Genomic DNA, 27,196 nt, shown 5'->3' with positions numbered 1-27,196 from the left:
GTTCAGCTCTGTAGTGGTCATACCATGGAGTGGGATTGTAGAGCCATCGGCCATATTCTTATTCAACACTGGCAGCTCCTGCCAGTTCTCCAAAGTAGTTATCCTAGTGTAGATGCCCGCTGAAAAGTACTTGAGAGCATCATTAGTTCCTTTACAGTTTAGACATTCTAGTGGGCGCACACTGGCATCTCATTCTATTTCTCTAATGATTAATGATGTTGAACATTTTTGCCATACTCTTTTGCCACTTGCATATCCATTTTTTCCCAGATGTCTTTTCCTTGTCGATACGCAGGAGTTGTTTAGATATTCTGGTGCCAAATCAGATGTATGTATTATATATATTGTCTCCCACTCAAAGGTCCCTCTTCACTCTCTTAAAGGCATCTTTTCAGAACAGAAATCCCTATTTTAAGTCCTGTTTATCAATCCTTTCCTTTATACAGGAGTACTTTTGTGTCCTACTTAAGCCATTTTTGTTATCCTTAAGGCAATGAAATTATCTTCCCTGACTTCTGTAGTAATAAGTCAGAACAGTAAACACTGTTCTGTCTTTTAAGGGTGGTAATCACTGGGAAGCAGCACAAGGGAGGATTCCAGAGGGCTGCTTATGCTCTATTTCTTGATCTTGGTGTGATTATTTGCTTGTTTACTTTTAAAATATTCATCGAATACTATTTGTTTACTTTTAAATATTCATTTTGTATAGTTATTACTTATAGGTTGTGCATGTGTGTTATACCGCCATTAAAGTTTCTGAGAGAGAAAATGGACAAATAGTAGCTACTAATTGAAGAAATACAAGGTAATGACTATACATATATGTAGTGAGATATTACAGAAAATATTTGCGGACATTCTTATAACATCACAGGTTCTCAATCTCTACAAGCCAAACTTTGACTAAATGTATTTTAGCAAACAAAAAACATTTAGTAATATAGTTTAAGACCAGAAATACTGATGTTGATTAATTATATAATATGGAAAATGAATGGCGCTGAGCATAAAGTCCCTCCATATTAATGAGCTTTTGCAGAAAGAGTTAAGCAAGCATAAAGCGTAAAGACAAGCAGCAGATTGATTTTGCACATTCTTTACTAAAATGGCTGCTAGCAGATATATGGGAAGTCAACCTCTCTGCCCTCTGATGAGGGACATGTGTAGCGTGCTCTGTATAAAATGGTGGCTACTGAGTCTCAGGTGGTCAAGAGTCTTTGAGACCACAGCAGAAATGGCACAACTGTAGGACAGAAGGAGTTCAGGAGGGTAACCATCTAAGACAGAAACCCAATCAAGATGTCCAGCAAGGATATAGTTAATACTAAACCATATTCCCAGTGCATAAACCTGGAGATGAGTGAACCCAACAGGAAGTGCAATCAAAGCAAGAATGCAGGTCACATTGGAATGTCTCATCTAGCACCAAAAGCAGCCAAGTATCTGCCAATGTCCTTAGTCTGAGTTTCTTTGAAGAAAAAGCCAACCAGTAATCTGCCTGTGGGTAGCTGGAGTGGCAGGTACGCAACTGCCCTAAACAAAGCAGGAGTACACACCTGAGAGTTTGTTTTAGCAGCCAGACACCAAGACGCCCTGACTTTGGAGACATTCCTGAGAGAAGCCCAGAGTGCGGATGTGAATTCAGGCACTTTCCTCTCTATCCTTTGTTGCCTGCCCACTAAATAACCCCCTGTCCTCTTCTTTTTATTTTTTTTTTAATTTTTAAAAAAATTTTTTAAAGATTTTATTTATTTATTTGACAGACAGAAATCACAAGTAGACAGGGTGGGGGGTGGAAGCAGGCTCCCTGCTGAGCAGAGAGCCTGATGCGGGGCTCCATCCCAATACCCTGGGATCATGACCCAAAGGCAGACCCTTAACGACTGAGCCATCCAGGCACGAAACCCCCACCCCACGTCCTCTTCTTATCCCTCTTCCTAGACAAGGAGGAAATTTCTAAGGAGCAAATGCAAACTGTTGGACAAATGGGAAATCTTTTTTTGATATGAGAGCATAGTGAGCAAATAAATAGGGTTTGATAAAGGAAGTTTAGAAAACTAAGGCAATCGGTAAAAGCCAACTTTGCAAACATGAATGAGAAAAGTAACCTCGGCAACTCCTGGGTGGCATGGTAGCAGGAGAGGGAGAAAAATCCGTAATTAGGATAATCCATGGGCAGATAAGAGGAAATTCAAGGCCAAGAAATTCAAGCCCAAGGAGCTGGCATTTCTAATCACTCATAAAACATCATGTTTTTAGAGTTCACCATTTCTAATACCAAGAGTTATCTTTTACAGTCATGGTGCTGTAATTTATCACATCCAGGCATGCAAAATTATCCTTTTTCTAACATTAAACATGTTTAATCAGGACAATTTATAATAGCACTTTAGGGCTTTAATGAAAGAAAGGCATTTGACACATGATATTTATAGTAATCATAATACTACAAGACTTAAAGTATAATTTTTTATAGTGTTAGATCAGGAAGCCAAATTGTCCATGTTTTCAGTTAATTATTTGCAATGTTTTTGGGAGGAATCACCATCCAGAAATTAATTAATAGTTTTCCTCTACACAATTGTCAGAGTTATCACAGGGTACTGCTACTAGCTGCCAACTCCTTTATATTCTTGCTCTAGTAGCAATCAGCAAAGGCGATTAATGCTAAACTACTTGTCCTAATAGCCAAATGGCAAATGTCATACCACATGCAGGTTCATAATTATGCTCTGGGAAGTAGATGGATTTGGCTGTGTTAACTACAAATTAACCAAAAATTTAGAGGCTACTTGAACTAGTGCTTGTGGAAAGTACCCCTTATACCTTGGCCTTGGAGAAACCAGGGCATTTTTCAAGGCTAGCAGTTTTGTGCAAAGCTAAGAGCCGTGACATTCATTTTCGGGAAGATCCAAACCTTTCTTCATCAAGCTTTAAAGTTTCCTTTTGCCTTCCCTTTTGGGACCAGTCAAATTTACACACATTCCAGCTCCCCTTGAGTGAGATTCAAGTTCCTATTTAAGTATTCACTGTTAACCACAGGTCTCATGCTTCACGGCCCTTTTGACATGTGTTTATTTGAAAAGGCAAGTCAATGAACCGGTGCCTTCGTCATATTTGACAAGTTCTCCCTGACTCAGGGAAACAGAGTGGGGCCCACCTCCCATGGGCGGTGATGTGGGGCACTGGGTTATGAGAGGAAAGTTACCTGGATTACTGTCCGTGACCCCTTCAAAAATGAAACGCAGTGTCAAGGCAGAGTGACAACTGACGCTTGTAAGAGTTCAGATTTCCATCAACTTCAAACTTAAACACAATCATAAACACTGAAATAAGTGAAATATTACAAAATCCACCAATTAAAAGCACCACCCATTTTTTCCACTTAAGAGTGGTAAAGACCTTGGAGTTAGCCCAGGTACCCGCCTCTAGCAAGTGCCTGAGCCCTCCTGGAACATGTTGGTGTTCTAACGTCACCCTGGCTTCATTTGTTCCTTTCCTTGCCTCCCCTTGACCTGACCTATTTACCTAATATCATGATTATAACCAATAATTACTATTAATTCTAACTTAGTCTTATAGTACATTTTCTAAGCTACTTAAATTTTCTTGGGAATAAGACAAGATACCATTATGTTTGAATTAGAGGAGGTGCCCTAAATCCTTCACTCAAAACTTATTTCTCTTTCTATGTGACATTTTAATAAATTCAGTCATCCAACTTCACAACGCACAGCAACTCAGGAGACCACAGTTGACAAAAAAAAGAGTGATTGTCTCTTCTTGACATAGCACAGCATATCAAGCCTACTTAATATGTGTTGAATGCAACAGTAAATGAATGAATGTGAAAATTGGTAGGTGAGTGATATCTTACAGTTTAACAAGGAGAAGATAGAAACTATTTAAAAACAAATAAAAGAAGCAAAAGCATAGCAGTTGGGGACCACTTGGTATGAATGTGATCTACCCGTGAATTGTAGAAGTATTTGATGATTATAGAGCTATAGTTAATATTGATAAGTATGACTGTTGCTTCAAGAAAACAGTCCAAGTATGCTTGAGAATCTTTATTTAAGAAAACAGAGATGTGTACCATATCCTTTAGAAAACTTTTCATTTGAAAATAAGTTTTAAAACATAAAACTTAAGGGAGGGGTAATTTTCAGAGTTCTGGAAAATTCCCTTCTTTGCAATGCCTCATTCCCTGGTCCTCTTAATCCTTGGAGTGTTGCTGAACTAACATGAGTTCTCTGCAGGTGGGAGCATGCAGAGGGTTTAGAGATAGGTTCTGACTGACTCCATGGTGCTGAGTGGAGATCAATTCCAGTCAACCCCAGCACCACGGTGACATCCCCAAAAGACTGCTCATTACCACTAGGAAAGAGGGCTAACTGCCAAGCCTCCAAATAACTCAATTCCTTTTCACCATCAAGTGACTGACAATTAAAGACCCCTGGGTTGAAAGACTCGCAGAGCAACCTGATGGCAGAGAGGGGCCAATGTGGAACTTGGGTTTCCATAACATTACAAAAAAAGAGAAGATAGCTCCTGGTAGCGCGCTCAGAATTTTTTGGACAAAAGATGTTCTGCAAATGGAAGACAGTATATAAGTGCTATTATTATTTGAGACTTGACTCCAGTTGTGATATAAATCACAGTTCTAGACTAAGGCAACCACGCACACTTGACATCCCCAGTGGCAACTCTGGCCAGTCCGTTTCCCACTTGTGCACAGGAATGAGCAGCAGGCAGGACCACAGTTTCAGGAGAAACACTGGTTTATTACCAGGATCCTGTTTCCCCCAGCCAGTTAAATAGAGGTAATATCAACCATCAGGCTGAAACCCACACTTAACATTTCTTGATTATAGGGAGAACATTCACTTATTCTTTTTTGTTTACAGAATTATGCAAAACTCATTCCTGGAGCCACAGTTGGGCTACTTCAGAAGGACTCCGGAAACATTCTCCAGCTGATCATCTCGGCTTATGAAGTATGATATTTTATAGTTGGCTTTTTTTTTTTTTTTTTTTTGCATTTCTGTGGTATTCAAAAACTAAGATGAGTTTTGGGCAGTTAAATGTGCTGGGATTTGTTAGTGGAGGGAGTACTTATCCAAAGAAAATCTCTCTGCATTTATGCAGATAAAATATCAATTTTGTTCTCCTTATTTGCAGATAGTCTTTCTGAAAGGTGAGGCAGAAAGTAGAAAAATCATAATTTTGATCATAAAGTTGAGGTTATTTTTGTAATAATAACCAATAGCAAAATTTTAATTTTATTGAAAGGCTCCATGAGCTCTATGATTAGGCTCCCCTCTTCTCTGCTTGAAAAAAAAATTCAGTTTAAAACAGCAGTGAATAACAGAACTATGTGGAGAACTAACTCCACAGGCTTCATAAGACGACCTCATGTCTCAAAGAGAAAAAAGGCACCAAAGACTTTGTTGATTCTCTACTTTTGAGATCCAAGGAATTTTTCATTTTTGTGGATATATACATAGAGAGAGAGACATATATACATATGTATATACACATAGACATAATTTTTTTTTTGCCTTGACTTGATAAATTAGTACCAGAGGACAGCATTCCTCCCTTAAAATAAAATACATAACTATAGGGTTGCTATGTTCTCTTGCCTTGTCCCTATTTCATAACTTAATTAATCAATGGTAGATGGCCAGTTACAATTCTTTTTTTAATTTTGTTTCTTAAGTACCATTTCCCTTTTTTGTTTTAACTTACAAAGAAAAAATACATACATGGGCACATAGGCACCCGCACAAAGGTGAAAAGGAAGCTCTAAATTAGAACAGGAATGAGAAAAGTAAATTTTTATGAAGCAGTAAAGCCCCAATAGTTATTCTAAACAGCAGTTACATAATAACAAATAAATAAAATTCTAATTTTGGATGTTTTGAAATTATAAATAAATGACCTACATGCACTATATGCCAATACTTAACATATACTGACCCAGGTATCCTTAACTAAACATTTCAGAATCATCTGGGAAGCTTTTAAAAATAGGTGTATACAGATTCCACTCACAGATGTCTTAGGAGAACTTTAAGGAAAGGAAGAGCTACACATTTTGAAAAAATATTCCCCATTGATTTTGACAACACTCCACCAATTTTGAAACTCACCTTACAGGGGAAAAACAAGATATTTCTTCTCAAACACATTTCCTCAGAGAACAAAATAATAGATGTGTCCATTAAAACTATAGGATGTGTCCATTAAAACTATAGATGTGTCCATTAAAACTATAGGGTTTTCTTGAACTTATAGCCTCAGAAACTTCAGTTTTCTTAGCTCACATCAAAAATTAACTACCACATTAGCTCATACTTGAAATTCTTCCAGACAGGAAAACTTGTCAACAAAATACTATAAAAACCATCCTCCCTCTTATGCAGTAATTAAAGTTTTAATGTGTAGAATCAGATAAAATCACACAGCAATCCTCCACTGCATTAGAAGACACTCAGTTTTCTTTAACCCAGAATGCTCAGAAGCATTGGCCACTAACATCTTCAAAGGATTTCAGCAAATTAGAAAACCATGAACATCAGAAAAATTTCTTCCTCTTGTTTGACAAGCTCCTTCCATGCCCCTGCTTACTCTGTCTGGGTTTCTGTCTCATTTTGTGGTCCCAAATCATCCACATAACTTACGGGTGATAGAATCAATGCATCAGACATTTAAAGTGAATCTCATGTCCTTATTTTACTACCCAAAAATATAAAGAAATATCTATTATTCTTCTACTATATAATCTTGCTCTGGAGTTATTATTATAACGTCATGATTCCCTGAATGAAGTATGTAATAGATCTTGGCACTAGTATGAAATATTTTTCTGTTCAGTTATTTTTAAATGTATTCTAAACAGACATTAAAATGATGGGGATCCAGGGGCACCTGGGTGGCTCAGGCAGTTAAGTGACCAACTCTTGAGTCTCCACTCAAGTCATGATCTTGAGGTCATGATCAAGTCATGATCTGGCTCCACGCTGGGATTCTTTCTCTCCTTCTGCCCCTCCTCCTCTATAAAATTTTAAAAAAATAAAAAATAAAATAAAATATGGGGATCCATCGACTGGATTTCTTTTAAGTCTATAAAAAGATAGAAAGGAAAGAGAATAGATTGAGAGAAAATACTTCTGACTAACTTCTGATTGGGCAGAGGTAGACAATGTTTGTTTATAATTAGTGGCTATGAATTTCAGTTCAGTGTTTTACAATGACATATTTACATAAAAACCCTGAAATACCAGATGTGTATTCATTTGACCATCATTCCCTAATTTTCTTCCTTTCTTAACCATGTAATAAAAGATACTGAAATATCAGTGCCCCCCTGGCAAGCTCTCCTAGGAGCATTTAAGCTCCAGAAGGGAAGCGACTTGGTTTGTTTTGTTTTGTCTGGCTCATAGTAGATGCTCAGTAAATGAGTGAATGATTGGATGAAATATACATATAAACTTTTATGTCTTTTCTTTGAGAAATTCACATGAAAATATTCCTGGCCAAATCTGTAATATGATATTCCAATTATATCAATGTTAAGATTTCCCTTATTTTGGTCTTTGGTCAGATTACATCACCCACTCTTCCTAATTTCAAATTCACAGACATGCAGGTCTTATCCCTCACTTCTTTAGCTCCTGACTCATGGAGCCACCGTCTCTAACATTATTCCTGCTTTATGTCCTGATGTCCTGATGATTTCAGTTTCAGTATACACATATTCCTTCTTAGACCCTGGCTTCTGTTTCTTGAACTCTGCTTCTAAAATGATCTTGTCCCCCTCTTTTGTCATACCTTAAACTTTGTCGTTGCTAATAGACTCCTCTATAATCTCAGCTTCATGCAATCCAATCCCTGCCCACCACTTCCTACTTTTTCATCTCACTCCTGCTAGTTCCCCTAGTATTTCTTCCAACCCATCAAGATCTTCAATTAGTTGACCCTACTCTCTCTCTGTTTTTATTCAAGTGACCCTATCTTCTCTTTTCAGTTCCTCATCCCCTTGATGTCCTCTTGTGCCTGGGCCCCCAGCTTAAATGCAACCATTAGGATCATTCTGTAGAAACACCCTCACCTCCCATGCCCTTAACGGCTCCACTGGGGTTGTTTGGCCAGTCATGATCCTGGTTAATCCCAACTATCCATTCATCCTGCACAGCTGAACAGGAAGGGAAAAACATACAATTGTGCCTTAAATTCATGATCACGGACCTCAGGAGGACCCTCGATGCTGCCCAGCAATCATGCTATATATATTTCTCTAGGAGACATCCAAGTGCAGATGTCTGGGAATCGGTTGATATCTTAGTTGGCAATTTAGGAGGGTAACCTGGATGCTCCTAAACATACTTCACCAGTAGTTTTCTCCTTCTCAATTCATGGTAATCCCATCCTTCATGTGGCTAGGGCCAAAAGCTTATAATGATCTTTGACTCTCCTCTTTCTCTTATCATGCATATTTAATCCATCAGAAAATCATGCTGGTTCTGTCTTCAAAATTACTTAGAATTTGATCCTGACACTGCCTCCACAGCCTTCATCCTGATGGGAGCCACCATTTTTACTCACTTGAATGACTGCAAAAGCCTCCTAAATGCTATTTTTCATTTCCACCTTTGGTTTCCTACAATCTGCTTCAAAAAACAAACAACAACAACAAAAAACACACACACACACAAATCACACCCCCACACTAGCCTTTTTCTTTAAAAATATTAAGTAAGGTCATAACACTCTTTTATAGATAACCCTAATTGTTTTCTCATTTTATGTAGAATAATTGCCACATTCTTTAAAACCACCTACAAGGATCCTACCAGATCTGTTCTCCTCCACCCATTACCTCTGTGACTTCACCTTCTATTACTCCATCAGAGAATTGATCCAGTAAAACAACTCTAGACTCCTGGCTATTCTGTTTCCAGAGCAAGTCAGACATACTCTGACCTTAGGGCCTTTGCACTGACTGTACCCTTTTCCTAAAACACTCTTTCGACAGATATCTGCATGCTGATTCCTCACTTCCTCAAAATGTCACCTTCTTACTGGATTCTTACTGAATCCTACTCTAATTAGTTTTTTAAAAATCGCAGACTACACCCCCTCCACACACTCTCTTAATCCTCATTATCCCACCCTAATGTTTTACATAGCATTTATCACCTCTTGACATGCTACATAATTTTCTTATGTATTATATTGTTTTCTCTCTGACTTTTCACACTGGCGTATAAACTACAAAAGGTCAGCTATCTTTGTGGGTTTTGCTTCCCAAGCACCTAGGACAGTGTTTGGCACATCATGGAAGTCAATAAATATTTTCTGGATAAATAAACTTATAATGTAACTAGTTGAAACAGATTTAAAGAGTAAATTTTAGGGCACCTGGGTGGCTGAGTTGGTTGAGCGACTGCCTTCGGCTCAGGTCATGATCCCGGACTTTCAGGATCGAGTCCTGCATCGGGCTCCCAGCTCCTTGGGGAGTCTGCTTCTCCCTCTGACCTTCTCCTCTCTCATGCTTTCTCTCATTCAGTCTCTCTCAAATAAATAAATAAAATCTTAAAAAAAAAAAGAGTAAATTTTAGTGCTAAATTGGCAGAATTTGAAATCTTAAGGCATGAAAGAAATAATCTTTATGACTGAGAAATAACACTTCAATCGCTGATCAAGACCATATTCTGAAAAATCAGCATTATGTCCACCTACTGAAGGAGTGATGATATGGGGCAAATATAAAAGCAGAGAAGAAGAATGACTTAGAATTTAGTCAGCAACTTAGAATTTGGAGGAAAACAGGGTCATCTTACTATGCTTTGGCAAAATTATAGTTAAGGAAAATCTGAAGCTGAATATGCTTTTAAAATTCCAGGAGGATAGGGACTCAAATCCTAGATGAACTGAAGTATTACTCAGCTCATAGTGTTTTACAATTTATTTTTATTGTTTTATTGCTTTCATTTCTCATAATTTTTTCCTCCAAATACAGACTTTTATTTTATAAAAGAAAGAGGAACAGAAAAAGTCTACATAATAACACTAGATTTCCCCATAACAAATAAATCTTTCTTCCTTTTTCCCTGACAATCTTCTGCCATGAAAACCTTGCCCTTATCTCTCCTCTGTCATAACCTAGATGTTTCATATCTAGTCCTTCTCTCTTCAATCTATGTCATCACATTTACTAACCACCCCAGGTGCCTGATCCCTGTGCCTCAGGCCAGGGTGAATACAATATCCCATCTTTCTTGACTCCAGTCTACTTAACCCCTCACCTGGAAGTCTGACAGACCGAAAGTCTGTCCTGCACACACCTCCCAGACAACTTCCCCGCAGCTATATTTTCAGTGGATTGGACCCCTACTTTAAAGCTATAGGGAATGATTCCCACAAATCTAAAGTCATCTCTGCAAACTTCAAGGTTCTTTGTTGTATGGTGTCTCCCAGGACAGCAGAAGTCTGGGCTGGATCTAAGCCCCAATTTTCCCAATTATATATCCTCGGGGACTGAGCTTTCTCTCTCCTAGTCCCTTCCCCCAAGACACCATTGTCATCCTGTCCACAGATCCACATCCAACATGGCCATTAAGGACTTCTAATACTTCAGCCTTCACTGACCACTCTTTTCTGAACTGTCCCAAACTTGCATCTGTATGACACAATTTTTTAAACCTAATGGTACATTCATTGACCTGTATGTTGACTGCTCTACTTGGTGCCATCTTATTTGTTTTTTTCTCATCAAAATGATAATCATCTTGAGGGCAGAAATCCTGTCTTAAACTCATTCTCCAGACCCAACTCTACATTAAATGTACAATGGGCACATAATAAATTCCAATATTGATTTTGAGGAACAGTTTCTCCCACATTTAACATCTCTAAAATTGGGATATGTTTTATGATTAATGGTGTCTTACAAATGCTGGGTAGAAGTCACAATGTAGTATTCATTGCCTGCAAATATATGAAATTGGCCCTAACTCTATATGTTGTTGTCACCTCAATTTGTTAAGCACGCTATTGGTGCTATAGGTGTTGAGCATAATTGCCATTTTCAAATATTTTCAAAAAGGTTGCACTACGATTTGATATTGAAATGAAAAGTTGTTGTATATGCAGCAATGTACCAAAACAATGTACCAGAGCAGCAGGGTATAAATTTGATATCAGTGAAGCAAATATTGTCAAAGGAATGACCTTAATCCGGCATTCCTCGCAAAGCAGAACCAGCTGCTTTATGGGACCTAAGAAATGATGATACTTACAAGTAAAGGAAGCTGTTGTTATATTGTGTTACTGAGATAAAAGCCAAAAAAAAAAGCCTTTAGATGCTAACCAATGCTACTCAGGGCTGGAGAATTTGCCAAATCCCTTGGAATGGGTAAAATAATTTTCAAAGCCATGATAGACTAACAGGATTGATTCATATGTTGCACATAATGATCATGAGATATTTTGCCATAATGTCATTGTCATAAAATAATGGTGTATTTTATAATTGATGGCCTCTTAGACTCAATAAAACATGGTGTGTATATGTGCACTGTGTGTGTGTGTGTGTGTGTGTGTGTGTGTCTTGCTGGCTATCTTGCTTGATTGATGGTATGGTGAATTTCTTTTAGCCCCAATTTCATTTTATTCATTTGTAGTTTAATGAACAGGATTCACAGATTCCTCTGATTGTATTTTTTGGTTGTAATTTATCTCTTTATGTCCTAACTAAAGGAACTGAGGTCTGAGGTGGAACTGGAAGTATTAGGAGACACAGAAGGACTCAACCTATCTTTCACAGCCATCTGTAACAACGGGGCCCTCTTCCCACACCAAAAGAAATGCTCTCACATGAAGGTGGGAGACACAGTAAGTATAGGATCAATAGATTGTCTGAAAAAATATTCAGGTAAGTCAGAAGTTCCCTTGTTGCTCCGAAGATAGATTTTCCTTTCAAGAATTTCAAAAGCGATTTCAACAATGTCCTAATAAATGATTTTGGCAAAGCTGATCCCCATGCAACTTTGTTTCTTCCTATGTATTTTGGTGGATGGAAGAAGATAATTGGTATTTTCTTTTCCAGGCTACATTTAACGTGACTGTGAGTATACCAAACTGTGAGAGAAGAAACAGGCACATTATCATAAAGCCTGTGGGGCTGGGGGACGCCCTAGAAATACTTGTCAGTCCGGAATGCAAATGTGACTGTCAGAAAGAAGTAGAGGTGAACAGCTCCAAATGCCACAATGGGAACGGTTCCTTCCAGTGTGGGGTGTGTGCCTGCAACCCTGGCCACATGGGTCCTCACTGCGAGTGTGGGGAGGACACACTGAGCACGGAGTCCTGCAAAGAGGCCCCAGATCACCCCTCCTGCAGTGGAAGAGGAGACTGCTTCTGTGGGCAGTGCATCTGCCACCTGTCTCCCTATGGAAACATTTATGGGCCCTTCTGCCAGTGTGACAACTTCTCCTGCGTGAGGCACAAAGGACTGCTCTGTGGAGGTAGGCGTTGTCTAAATCCACCTCACATCGTAAGTGGGCAAGTGTCAAGAAGGGGCTTTACATCCCTTGCACTTTCCACAGTGGTCTGGGCAGAGCAGGTGCTCAATACATATTTGCTGATCAAGGGAGTGGGTTAATCTCTAGACCAAAGGTAAGTGATCTTCGCTTGCATTTTCTCTGGCTCTCACAATCTCTTGGGGTGAGATCTCTGCCAATTCAACTTTCATCTCTATTGTTATTTCCCTCAAAATTTAGAAAGCAAAAAATGGATAACCTACTCTTTGGTTATTACCCAGACTCCACAAAATTACCTGTAATCTGAACTCCATTATCCTCCAGACTTTTCTCGATCAGGCTTCTGGGTATTTTACTCAACTCTAAAATGCTTAAATGCCTATTACTTTGGAAAAATAAAAAGCTAGGCTGCTTAAGGAACATATTGCCAAGGATAAGGGACACTGAAACACTAAATGAACTTTCAGGGCCTTCATTCATTCCACAGATATTTATTAAACACCTATTATATGACAAATACTAGATTAGGCACCGGGTATAATAAAGATGAATAAGGATATATGAAGGCTATGGAAAGTGTAAAAATGAAGCACTGCTTGGAATTTTTTAAGCTCGAGAACATGTTTAAATAGAAAAATACATGTTTTAAAATCCTTTGCATATGGAGAATCACTGTAGTTTAAGAATATGTTGCATATACTATGGCTGTAATAAAAATCATTCTGATATATATCCATATATTTAAGTATAAGTATAATCTATCTGCATAAGAATTGCAAATGCGTTCATGTTCTTTAAAATGATATAAATTTGTGTTACAACAGGAATATTAACTAACTGCTGAATTTAAGCTCCCAATGTCTCCCTTTTTCACAGTGTGTGAGCAGGCAGCTTTTCAAAACAGAAAGCCATTATCTTTAAAGAAAACTAAGAAAGTTATGTTTTCAGACCACAGAGTCAGAAACATATAAAAGAGACTGATTTTCAGGAAAAAAAGGCCTGAGAAGAGAAACCTCAAAGAATTCCGAGCTCTTTGAAAACGCTGTGATGCCGTTAGAAGCGTACCTCCATTTCATTTCTTTGCGGCGGCTCTCGCTACCAACAAGTTTCTCTGAGGTTGCCTTCTTTCTTCTCCCTAGAGAGTGAAAAATGTAGGGTCTGTCTGGATCGAGACAAATTTCTCTCCCTTTTCATTGGAGGTCTATTTCCTTATTTAATGGGTGTGTGTCCAAAACCACATCAGTTCTCTTCTCATAAGATGTAGGCAGGACACAACCCAAAGCCAGAGGCTGTCTCCACATCTTGAAATGAATATGCTGGGCAGATTCCCAGACTGCATCTCTAATAAAAAATCTTTTAATAAAATATGTGCCCAAAACATTCGAAATCACCTTTCAGAAAAAATTCTACCTGTAATCTAATACAATAGGATAGTCGTCCAACCCCCACCTGTATTTCACCCTTTAAACCTTAGATCCAAGAAGTCTAAAGCAGTATAATCGCTGAACTGTGCTCAGCAACATAGTTCTTCCGGTTTGTGGATGGTCTTTGACTTTACTTGGTGCCATGTGTGCAAATGGAAATGCACTCAGAAAGGGTTGACTTGGTCTGTGCATTGTAGTTTGGGAGGTCTGATAATAGGGCCTGTCTTTGTATCAGACACATTGATCGCTAGAGATGTTCTATTTAGAAAACAATTTCTATTTAGAAAACAGTTATTTCCTCAGTGGGACGCAGAAAACTTCCCTAATGCCAATTTCCTTCATATTGAGGGTACTTTACAAATCTCAATCATTACTGTTTCTCAAAAGCTATTTTGTTTGTAGTAATATCACAAAGGATGTCACTGTATTATTAGTAACTTTCTCTTTGAAAATGCATAGTGGGGGCACCTGGGTGGCTCAGTTAGTAAAACTTCAGACTCTTATCTCAGTTCAGGTCTTGATCTCAGGGTCATGAGTTCAAGCCTTGAGTTGGGCTCCACAATGGAAGTAGAGCCTACTCAAAAAAAAAAAAAAAAAAAAAAAAGGTTAAAAAATGGTTTAATAAAAGGAAGTACTATTATTCAAATCCAACAAATAGTTATGGAATACGTACTATGTGCCTGGCATCCTGCTTAGTGCAAGGATAAAATCTGTGCCTGGCCTTGTGGACAGATACTCTATTGTTTGCAACAAAGGCCAGAATACGCTCCAGCTCTCCTTTTCATGCAGATCTCACTTCTGCGACAACTAATTTACTCTGCGATGCGCCACTTCTCGGAAGGCCTATTACCACAATGTTCTTTTTCATGTAGCTTCTTTCATCCATCTGTAAATACTCACAGATATAGGGCTCCATTGATTTATTCCTTGCCCAAATTCCATTGGTCTTCATATTTTGATTTTTAAGAGATGGGAAACAGGCAGATGGCATTACAGAAAATACTTCCTGCCATTATACACTTACAGTTATCAGTCAATGGCATTCCAGAGAGACCCATCCCTCTGAAAAGAGCCTGACAATTTTGTCTTGATCTTTGGTTATCATCTTGTTTCTACGTGCAGCCATTGTGGAGGTTTTGCTCTTGTTTTTGTGGTTGTGGTTATACGAACAGGTACTTCATAACTGGTTCCTTGTGGATATCAATTAGCAGTGATATGGTGGATGGTTCTGGAAAGGCCACGGAAAGAAGGGTTTCTAAATTCTGACAGGAGCTCTTGGAAGAGTTTTCTAAATTTCTGCCTTCAATACAGAAATTTATCCCTATCACGAGAATAAGTTCCCCTTTATGCTGAGGGAGAGACAAATAGCAATTGTATTTTAGAGGATAACTTAGATGAGCTCTGTCTGCAGCAAGTTTCCATGCACCTCCTCCTTCAAGCTGCCTCTGCCCTAGGTTTCTGCAGCTTTGCTCTCCTTGCTCTCCTACCTCTCAGTCTCCCTGGTAAGATCCTTCTCTCTGATCACATTTTTTAAAAGATTTACTTATTTGAGAGAGAGGGTGCACAAGCAAAGGGAGAGGGAGAAGAAAACTGCCCACTGAGCAGGGAGCCCGAAGCAGGATTCGATGCAGGGCCCGAGCCAGCAGAGTCACCCCGGTGCCCCTCTCTGATCACATTTTAAATGCTGGTGCTCTTCAGGGCTTTTCCCCTCTGCTTTCTCTACATGACCGGATCCACAACAGCTTTACCTGCCATCTATCTCTGATGGATCCAAAACTCAAACCTTTCGGTCTTTCTTTTCATACAGACACACACACACACACACACATACATCTCTGCCTACTAGGATGTCCCATAGGCCCCTCAGAACTCAGCAGAGCCAAAACTGAACTCGACATCTTCCCTACCCAAAGCTGCTCTTCTTCCTCCGCTTCAGAACAGCCTATTTGTTCAACAATTAAGCTCCGTGCCAGGCACTGGGGATAAACCAGTGAGCGTGAACTGGAGGCTTCCATTCCAGGTCAGTCAAAAGCCGCCCCAGCCACTGAGCACCTCTTTCCTCTCCATTCCCACTGGCACCACTTAGGACTTCAGATCTTCTTGCCTCATTTGCTGCAGTGAAACCCCCTCACCAGTTTTCCTGTCTCTAGTTTGGCCCTCTCTACAGATGCCAGGATATTTCTAGGCACACAACTCTTTGTTCAGGTCTCTACTTAAAATTCCATAACTTTCAGGATAACAGTTCTTTCTTTAGCCCATAAAGCTTTTCATGATGTGATTTCTGGCTTTCTGTTGACCCTTCCAACCCCCACTCCCGCCATCCTGCCGTCCTACCACAGCTCATATGCACCTTTGACTCTATCTATACAAATCCACTGTGGATATTAAGCAGGTCACACGATTACAGACTTCTGATATTTACCTGTGCTTTTTTTCTTGGTTTAAAATGCATGTAACCCTCTTCTGTCTTCCATCTGTAGCATCCAAATTCGGCTCAAGCATCACCTCCTTTGGAAACATCCCCAAATCTCTGGTCTAATTTGGAAACTCTCCCACTGTGTGCATAACACTTAATGCACTGGACTGTATTTATTACTGGTAGTATTTATTTGCCTGTCTCCTACTCTAGACTATAAGCTCAGTGACCTTATTTAATTTTGTATCTTTGTGCCTAATGCAATCTTCGGCACATGATATATGCTCAATTAAAGTTTCTTAAATAAATGAATTTATTAAGCATTCACTATATGCCTGTAGGACATCTAATTGGTGAACACAAACTAGAAGATTTACACATTATTTCATCTGACCACAACTGCTCTAAGATTTTTTCCCCTCCTATTTGGTAGATGAGGCTTTTATGATCACTTGGCTTAAATGATGTAGAGGGGAGGCATTACCCAGGTCTGTGCTGCATCTCTATCTTATGGCACCTTAATTAAAAACAAAAAAATTGTAAAAACAATTTAAATACACACACACATATAATCACACACACACACACACACACACACACCAAATTGCTATTATAGGCTTGTAGATTATCTCATTTCATCTGCCCATAAATTCTTTTTGATATAACATCAGGTAATCAGATTGGTCTTCAGTTAAGAGACCAGATCAATAAATATACACACTTAGCAAAATTTGTTCCATAAAATATAACTCCTCCTAGCCCCCACACACTCACTTTTTTCTCATTTTTCTCCTTCAGTCTTTCTGAAGTGTTTAAAGGCAAAGGGAAAAGATGCCCCCCCCCCCAACCTCATCTGAAGTGGTCGTGGCCCTAAGCATCGCGGGGCGTTTGTTTTTCAGATAACGGCGTGTGTGACTGCGGCGAATGTGTGTGCAGACCTGGCTGGGCGGGTGAGTACTGTAACTGCACCACCAGCACGGAGTCTTGCCTCTCCGAGGACGGGGTGCCCTGCAGCGGGCGAGGAGACTGCGTCTGTGGCAAATGTGTTTGCTCGAACCCCGGAGCCTCCGGACCGACCTGTGAGCGTTGTCCCACCTGTGGCGATCCCTGTAACTCTAAACGGTAATGTCTCAACTTCTCTCCGTGTTGCTTTTGGTGGGTTTGTTCTCAGAGCATCCACCCAAAGGCACAAAGCCACCAAGACCCTGTGATCCTCAGCCTGGAGCGTCCATGTCTCCCTTGCCTCTTTCTTTGTCCTCATTATCCAGGACCACAATGTCACATTTCTGCTAGAAGCAATCCTGGGGAAGCTGAGCTGAGGTCCCACACTGATAACATCGGATGGCCTTTCACTTACAATACCTGCCACACAGAAGGAATGCCGAGGAGGGAGACTGATGGCACTCACACTCAGTGCCTTTTCAGGGGAAACGACAAGCTTCTTTCTTATCTAGAAGTTTAGAGCCTGACCTTGCTGATTCATTCCTCTCTATAGATTCATGGAAGCAAAAAGGCAGAAAGAGGATCATGGATTTCCATTTCTTCCCTCTTCTGTACTGCTCATGCTCTTTGGTACCTGTCTTTGGTTGTCATTCTACACAACTATTGTGTGTTGGGTTTTTTCTTTATACCATATGAACAGCAATGACAACAAAACCCTTTTTTGTTTTCCAGTAAAACACTATTTCTTTGGTTAGTAGCTAACTTCTCAGTGAAAGTGGGGGCAACATTTCTAGGTCAAGTGAAGCAAGTCTCCAAATAGGCCGTGTTATGACATTGCAGTGTATAATGTATTATGCAGCAAACATGCTTAAGCAGTTCATAGTTTCATTAACTCTATACCCAACATGGTGACATTTGCATTTCCAGTGTAAATAAAGTAAGAAAATCAATATTCACTCAGTGGTTCCTCACCACTCAAGTGTCAAAACTCCTCTGTCACTGTGTCTGGACATACTCCAAGAAAAGTGTGGGGACATGGTTAGACTTACTTGAGTGGAATTAAATGTAAAATGTCCTTCTGGGGTGTTTCTTCCATTATTTATCTATTTAATTATCTCTGTAAATGTGATTCAATTTAATCCACTGAGCCACCCAGATGCCCCTAAATGTGATTCAATTTAAAATGTGGGTTATAAAATATGAAGTTAAGGAAGTCAAGGTAGTTTAAGTTTGAGGAATCAGGTAATTGCCTTGGTGCTTAGGTTATCTTTGAGATGAGTCCATTCTTCCATTTATTCATTCATACATTCACTTATCAAATGGGTATTAAGTACCTACTGTTCACCGGAAATTGTGTTAGGCCAAGGGCATATAGTGATGACTGAAACAGTTACAGTTCCTGCCATCACAGGTGCTAATAATCTAGTGGGAAAGACAGACATTATTTAAAACAATTTTAACAATATCTTAGCTGACAGTTACAATAAGGGATATAAAGGGTGCTGTGGCACCATATGGCAGGGCTACCACACTAGCTTGGGCAGACATCATTGAGATGCATCAAAGAGTAGAGGGTTTTAAGGGTTTCCACAGTGTCTAGCAGCCCCCTGTGAAGCCACTCTAAGTAAATATATAACCTAGATAAATGCAATATACTTGAAATGCAAAGGCAATTTCCAGCCAAGACTTCTATCCCCACTCCCACATAGACTGCTGCTCCTCAACCCTTCCTACAAAGGAAAGCAGAGACTTCCAGGGCAAGAGAACTAACCGGTAAGGGTTAGGGAAGGCTTGCCTAAGGCAGGGCAATTTTGGCTGAGATTGGGGGAGGCCTGGAGTGAAGCATGGGGGGGAATGTTTTCAGTACTTAAATGAGTATGCATTTCCATGGCCTGGGGAAGAGAGGGGCAGGATGATAGCTAAGAAAACTTTTGCTGTTTTGGGTTTCTCCAAACAGAATCTGGTTGTGAAGTGATTTTTCAGCATAAGATTTCAGCATGAGTTTTACTTTGCTGTATAGACATCATTAGAGAAGCTTAATTCTTACCAGGCTGTTTTCAGAAATACACTTTTCTGTAATTTTCTGTAAGTAGCAATTGTTTATTTAAAAGCCTGCATTAATAGGATCCAAATTGTAACCTCAGCTAAGTATTGAAAATACCCCTATAAGGCTTGGACTCATTCAAAACAGTTACAGACAAGCGAATCTTTAAAATAGTCATTCATGACATGTATGAAATCTTACAGTTCTTGTTAAAATACAGACCACTTCTGTTAGGAAATTCAAACTTTGCTTAGTCACTGATCATATTTTAGGGGCACAAACCCTTCTCGTGAGAACGTAAAATGAATCAAAAAATTAAATCAAATACCAAAATAAGTGTATCTTATTGTTGGGGTTTTTTTGTTTGTTTGTTTGTTTGTTTGTTATTTAACCAATCAGAAGCAATCATTATAAATAAACGAGGATAGTAGCTATTATCAAGCCTGGCTCACCAAACACTGATTACTAAAGGGAATCAGAATAAGGCAATTTCCTCTTGAACATCACCCAAATATCTTTCTGAAAGTAACAAAAGGCAGCGCTCTCTATGAGACACTCCTACAGCACGAATCACAGTAACAGCAGTAAAGCAATACCCCAGCTGCATATCTGTTTTCCACCAACATGAACTGATAAACGCTACTGAATAACGTTCACAGGAGCTGCATTGAATGCCACCTGTCTGCAGATGGCCAGGCCCGAGAAGAATGTGTTGACAAATGCAAGCTAGCCGGTGCGACCATCAGTGAAGCAGAAGGTTAGACTTGTCTTAAATCGCTTTCTTTTCCTTTACATTGTTCTTGAGAGGCAGGAACTCTGTGAAGGGCTTTTCAGTAGCTTGACCTCAAGTGAACCAGGATACTAGTTCAACATTAGTTTTTAAGAGTAAATGTATCCCATAAGACTAAAAATGTGTTGGTTTGGGGTACAAACAATTTAAAGTCATAGCGATTCTATTTGACTTCAGCTCTGTTGGCAAGTTCACCTTTGTTTAACAAATGCAATTGTAGAGAACTCCAGAATATATATATATAAATATATATATATATAATATTGGCAAATATATATATAAAATATATATATTTATATATATATTATATATATATGATTGGCAAAATGTCATCTCGAATTATATATATATATTATATATATATGAGAAGAAAAATTTTTAAATAGCTAAATTTTAACCCCTAAACCTGAAATCATCCTTTATCATCCAATTACCGTATTTCCGGATAGGACAAGGTGAAGCATCATATGGGTTTCTGGAGAGCAGCCCTAAGATACCAGGCAGGTTCTGGTTCATGGACATTTTCCCTCCGCTCCTTTATATGTGCTTTTACTATCAACTTCCACTCTTAACTCCCTGTCGCTCACCCCATAAATACAAGAAGGGCCTGTGACCTTTAACTGCTAACCAAATTCTGCTCTTGCTTTCTCTCACCTGTCATTTTAAGATTTAATGACTTAAACTCAGATTCTTTTTAGTGGCAAAATGTCATCTCGAATATTTAAATCGGTTGTATTTTAGCTGGGAAAGCCACTTAAAAAATAATCTGTGAAGAAGATGACTAGCTCCTCCTCAAGGGACAGGCTGCGGGGGTTATTTTTCCATCATCCCAACCTCTGCATTCTCGTGCGGCTCAGGTAGAACAGCTTCTCTACACACATGAGACGTTACCAAGACATATCTCAGGCACAGGGCAAAATCAAGACAATTTATGACACTCCAAGATATGTATCTTGAAGAAACAGACATGGAATAGAGAAATTAATCCACTTCCAAAGTGGAATAAGTTAGCAGCCTTTATATTGTTTTGAAAATTACCTACATTGTTTCAAAATTGAGATTTCTGACTGTGCACAGTTGAATGACCCTGTATGGAGGAGCACGATCAGTGTTCAAAAGACCCCTCGGCTGTGCTTTTTTGGTGACTAAAGATAGATGTCCCAAATAACATAAATTAGGCAAGATGGTGTGTGCCTGACACTAATACTGAAAGCAGGAGGCAGTAAAAGCACTGAGGAAAGTAGCATTTGTGGACTGTCCACATTAGTAACTAGTTCAAAGTCAAAGCATATCCTCAGGCTTCATTTCACGGCCGTTGAGATACTTACCAAGTATTTCTAAGAAATGGCTAAAAATTGCAGAAAATGCCCTGCAAATGACTAGAACTCCATTCACAGGCAGCATGAGAAATTTGATGTGTTGGGGGATTGGGTAGGGAAAGAGGAATAAACCTTGGAAACATGGTAAGTATTGAACAGAGAGTTACTATAGTTAAATACACAGTTTTCTGAGTAGATTATCATAAATGCTTGGATTTGAGAGGAATACTAGGTCTCAAGGGGCATTTAAAATATTTGCATGATTCTTTTCAGTTTCTAAGTTAGAAATAGTTGTATTTCCCTATTTTGAAGATAATTTACTCAGTTACACAAAAAGGGTAACTGGATTCCTAATATCATTTAAAGCATTAACCTTGCTGAATTTGAGAGAAAAAAATATACTTATCAGTCTATGAATTAAAAAGTCACTTTTCCAATGAGGATTTTTATAAGTTCTATCTCAAGTTACTCACCCAGTTATGACATTGATCACATCGCCTTGAAATTACCATCACATATTTGGTCTTGTATAGCGACTCTTATCAGCCCATCCTTCCCCCCAACAAGGACACGGAGAGTAAAGTAAAATAGCATAACTTCATAATCCAAAGATGTTATTCCTCAACTGTGCTGTGGAGACTTAAGTGAGCATCTCTAAAGACGTGGTTTAACTTTACTCATTCCATTTTACCAAAAGCCACTTTTTAATTTACCCCAAAACTCTTGTACTCACAACATTATTACTCAAAGTGTGTTCAATGGAACACTAGTTCTGAAAATGTTAGATGGAAAACAGCACCCATGATCATATCAGTTTCAGAAATGGGAAGCTAGCTTTTTATTTATTTCACGGGACTCCTGAAAAATCATGGATATTACGTTACATGTATTTTCAGGAATTTTCAGAAGAAGCAAAAGGAAGTAGAGTAAGGAAGGATTCCCAAACTTCCTTGACCACAGAATCCTTTTCTTTTCCTTGGGAAACCATTTCCCATGAGAACTCCTGACTCGTCCCCAGAGCACAGGTCTTAAACTCATAGTTGTCATAATTCTGTGGTTGCATGCACATGGTTTCTATTTCTGTATCCTTCCTGGACCTTCCTAGATGCCAGCCTCTTCACCCCCACTCTCACATTTCTTCCTTTCCTAAGTATAATTTCATGGACTGCCTGAGATCTTATTTTCATTGTATTATTCTAGGGCAGCACTGCTGGCACTCATAAAGGAGGGTAAAAAAGAAAGGTCCATTCCTTAATGAACAACAAAAGAAAACCTTAGCAGCTAATTATGCAAATCTCCAGCCCAAGCTGGACTCTTCATTGCACATTCAATAATACCATTTTAATACCCAAACATGACAAAACTGGCTAAATCTAGAGTCATAACAGTCATGAAAAGGAGTGGTGAAGTCATTAAAGCAAGAAGGGAGTCATAACTCAAAGGTCATATTAACAGTTTCATGAAAACTTAAGTAATCCTGGTGAAATAAATTAAGACTCTCTGTACTTCAGTATAGCTATTTAAAATAAAATTTAAAAGCAGGATTAATATTACTGAAAGGAGTGTTATAAGCTACCTATGTATTTTCTACCTGAGAATAAAATGTTCCAGTAAGTAAGCTTGAGAGGTACAGAGTGGGTGTGCACTGTCATGGTAGAGAGGGAGAGGCAGAGGGAGGGAGAACATTTCACCAATAAGAAAAGGCATATTCTCCAAGACTTCATGAATCCTAGTTAACTGAGCAGTGTGGTAGGAGGATATGTGGTAAAGGCCATCTAAAAATGACCAAAGTATGATTATATATGCAGTGCTATCATATGACATACACACGAAATAACACAAATATCACTGATCTATTATTGCCCAGAGGTTCCTGAATGTCATAATCCGATCACCTTATTAAAAATACTGTTAACTCACTAAAATACAAGCTACTGTACATACCACTGCCCTCTCAAATCAGATACCCAGGAGGGTCCCTGGAATCCTTATTTGAAAAAAATCCCAGGTGATTTAGATAATCATAAACATTTAGGAATGACCAGATGAGAATGATTTAGAATTAGATTTCCTAATAGTCCTATGTAAATAGATGCTTCTAGTGAATTCATAAGCAATTTCTTCACTTAAATCTATCATTTGAAATCCTATCCAAAATGCTAAATGTTTTACTAGTCTCTTTTTTCATAGCTAATACAGACATTCTTCTCACAGACCCTGACACAAATTTTTTAATCTTATAAATTAAATGCAAAAACAACTCAACATTTTTCTTTCTGTGGCTACCACATTGTTGAGTGAGAAATAGCATATTATTTACTTTTTTTTTTTGTTAGAATCAAAGAAACATACAGATTCTGTATGTGTTTTATTAGAACTTTTAAAATTAAAACTTTTATATTTAAGCTAATGAGAAAATTATAGGTCTAGCAAGAGTATGTCCAAGATCATCTGGGACAATCCCAGTTTCAATATTTTGACCACTGTGTCATAAATCACTAATATTGGATCATATGTCAAAATTTTAGGTTAAGAGCCAACAGTTGTTCTGTTTACAGGTTTCTGAAAAAAGTGTTTCATTGGCGGGGCGCCTGGGTGGCTCAGTGGGTTAAGCCGCTGCCTTCGGCTCAGGTCATGATCTCGGGGTCCTGGGATCGAGTCCTGCATCGGGCTCTCTGCTCGGCAGGGAGCCTGCTTCCCTCTCTCTCTCTCTCTCTGCCTGCCTCTCCATCTACTTGTGATCTCTGTCAAATAAATAAATAAAATCTTTAAAAAAAAAAAAAAAAGTGTTTCATTGGCCAAAAAAAAGGTGTCACAGTATCATTACAAAGTCTTCAACTTAGAAGATAGGAGAATTGTAAGCAAGTTTTTTTTTTCACTTGGAAAATGCTACATAATTCTAGCATAGGTACCAGACCACTAAAAATTCTAATAATATTAACATCTCAGATGGACCATTTTACTATATTTTCAATTTCTGTAGTGACATTCATTTTCTGCCTCTTGAATAAGCCCTATAAAAAAACATTTCTATTTGAAAAAGATGTGAGGAAAACTGGATTATGTTTGTGGGGTTTTTTTTTAATTAGCAAAGAGGCTATAATGAATGGTAGGCAAATTGTCAGCTGGGTTCCTTTTAATCTGGGGCTTACTTTCATCCTCCCAGCCCCTGAGTACATAACATTTCAATGTCCATTTTCTGATATTAATTGATATTTACTATTGTGACAATACATGGCCAGCAATCTTGACTGTGGGAAAGGCCCCCTTAGAAGTATCAGTATCAGTTTGGGCTGCGTAGTCTTTTTCTGAAATGTAATCTAGGCTCCCTCCCAGATGCTCTAAGCCAAGAGGAACATACAGCCACCTCGTCACCACAATCAGGGTCATTCTATTTCCAAAACAACTAGGCATACCTGCCTTCAAGTACTTTCACTCTATTGAAATCCTGGCCCCCATCAGTTTGATAGGTGCATTTGATGGTCAGTCCTGATTGACCACACCTGGAACTGTTCTTCTGGAATATGAATAGAAACTAAAACTTCAGGTGGTGGGAAAAAATCCTGTGTTTTTTATTCCTATTCTGCAGTGTTGGAAATTCCTATTTGCATATTAAAACTCAACACCACTATGCTTTAAAAATAATCTCTTTTGGAATCTCATTTAATCTAATGAATGACTCCTTTATCTGCAGATTTTTCAAAGGATGGTTCTGTTCCCTGTTCTCTGCAAGGAGAAAATGAATGTCTTATTACATTCCTAATAACTACAGATAATGAAGGGAAAAGCATCATTCACAGCATCAATGAGAAAGGTGGGTGGCTTGCCTTCCATTGTCAATGGTAAGTGATACTACATGGGAGAGGAGGAAACAACAAGAAATACTTGGGGTAGCTTTCCAGGAAGGACATTTCCAGAATTTTCCCAGTAATTTAAATAGACCTGTTGAAGGGTTTGATGTGTTCCAATGTCTCTTCCTTAGCCCACATAACAAGATGTATTTGTACCAATCATGATCACCTCAAAAGCTGGCTGATGGTTTGTAGAAAGATGCACTGATTAATTCCAATATAAGCATAAGGTATATCTTTAGGAAAGGCTAGCAGCAGGGAGCCCAACAGTCTGAAAGAATGAGATTTGCATCAGGCAAACCTTGGCTCAAATCCTGCTCTACCATTTAATGGCTGCTTGACATTCTGGAAGGTACTTGCCTCTGAGTCTCTATTTCCTCATCTATAAAATTCTAAGGGTTGACTCAAGGATTAAATAGAATAATGCATATAAAACATTGCCAGTATGTGCCAGTAATGGTACATGGAGTCAGAAAAGACAGGAAGCAGCAGGTCAGGAAGGAAGGAAGTAATCCATACATAAAAGGATTCTGTTGTTTCTGTGGGTTTTCATCCATACCACCTCATGGAGTTTGCTTGGGGCTTGGGTAGCTCACAAATAAAAATCTCATCTTCAGCGAAGGAGAGAGAGAAGTTTATATCAGATAGAACAGAAAATTGTGGGAAAGGTACTTCTCTTGAGAAGTTTGGAATTTTAGTGAGTATCAGACTTACCTGGGGAGCTTGATAAAACACCTGCATCCTGTCTATCCTGAGTAAGCAGGTGTGATGTGTGTCCCAGGACACTGCATTTTTTTAATTGGAGAGAGAAAGAGAGAGAGCAAGCACAAGTGGGGGGTGGGAAGTAGCAGAGGGAGAGGGAGAAGAAGACTTCCTGCTGAGCAGAAAGCCTGCTGCATCCCAGGGCCCCAAGATCACAGCCTGAGCCGAAGGCAGACTCAACTAACTGAACCACCCCGGTGCCCCCAAGGACTTGGGATTTTAATACTACTCTGCTACAGATGGCTTTAAGACTTCCCTGGCTGTGTTCTTAGATATTCACTGGTGCCTCTTTTCTGTCTTCAATTAATGATGTGTTCCTAAATCTTTCTGGCAGAAATGACAGCTGTATTACATCAGATCTCTCCAGACCCTGTCAGCAACTTCCTCCTCCCCTCCCCAAAAGCTTGGAGCCTGGTTCTGTCCCAGACAATAGCAGCAAGGGCAGGCTAGCAGGCAGGTGTGTTTTGTTGTGCATGCTTACTTATCAATGTGCCAACAAAATATTAAGTCCTGAATTTAGCCAAGAGTATCAAGCTGCCATCTCTAAAGAGTGTAAAAACCAAAGCAAGACCAAAGTAACCAAAACATAAGTTCAAGACATTATAAATCAGCCAAGAAAATATGATTAGAAAAATACCACACTGAAGTGTTGAGGGTGAAGGAGATGTAGAAGTCCACACGATACAAGATACAAGGGGTTGATTGTGATCTTGGCCTTGAAGCTCGGGTGGACAGAGTGCACCTGGAGACTGGATCTTGAAAATCTCATATAAATCAACTTCTTTGAAATGCATATATACAATGCTTTGTACAGGCCATTAGTTAAGGAAATTTAAGATGAATTCTGCTGTACAAGGAAGAGTTACCTAATATAAAAAACCCGCCTCCTCCGTTACGTGTTTTATAAAGTCAGATTCTTGGAACTACACCCTCCAACCCTCTTTGACAGTGGCAGTAGCTTTAGCAAGTTCTCCTGAAATCAAAGTCATTCCTTTTAATATGGATTCCATTGGAGAAGATTTTTGTGTTTTTTTTAGATTTTTTATTTATTTCACAGAGAGAGAGAGATCACAAGTAGGCAGAGCGGCAGAGGGGAAGCA

At 39.0% G+C, this 27,196-nt stretch overlaps 1 protein-coding gene across 5 annotated transcripts in view; it reads left to right on the top strand.

Moving 5' to 3' along the window:
• The window catches only part of ITGB6 (integrin subunit beta 6), a 126,043-nt gene that overhangs the window by 86,704 nt on the left and 12,143 nt on the right, over positions 1 to 27,196 (top strand). For all 5 annotated transcript variants that reach the window (XM_032857926.1, XM_032857925.1, XM_032857922.1 and 2 more), the window contains 6 exons: positions 4,908 to 4,997; positions 11,767 to 11,901; positions 12,116 to 12,533; positions 17,288 to 17,510; positions 20,034 to 20,131; positions 25,178 to 25,297. In XM_032857926.1, the coding sequence (XP_032713817.1) occupies positions 4,908 to 4,997; positions 11,767 to 11,901; positions 12,116 to 12,533; positions 17,288 to 17,510; positions 20,034 to 20,131; positions 25,178 to 25,297 (1,084 nt within the window). The remainder of the gene's footprint in view (positions 1 to 4,907; positions 4,998 to 11,766; positions 11,902 to 12,115; positions 12,534 to 17,287; positions 17,511 to 20,033; positions 20,132 to 25,177; positions 25,298 to 27,196) is intronic.

This window comes from Lontra canadensis, unplaced genomic scaffold (assembly GCF_010015895.1).
Source record: "Lontra canadensis isolate GAN:19392208 unplaced genomic scaffold, GSC_riverotter_1.0 scaffold13, whole genome shotgun sequence".
NCBI classification, from domain to species: Eukaryota; Metazoa; Chordata; class Mammalia; order Carnivora; family Mustelidae; genus Lontra; species Lontra canadensis.
Note: the sequence above shows the minus strand (reverse complement) of the source record. Positions and strands in the feature narration are given on the sequence as shown.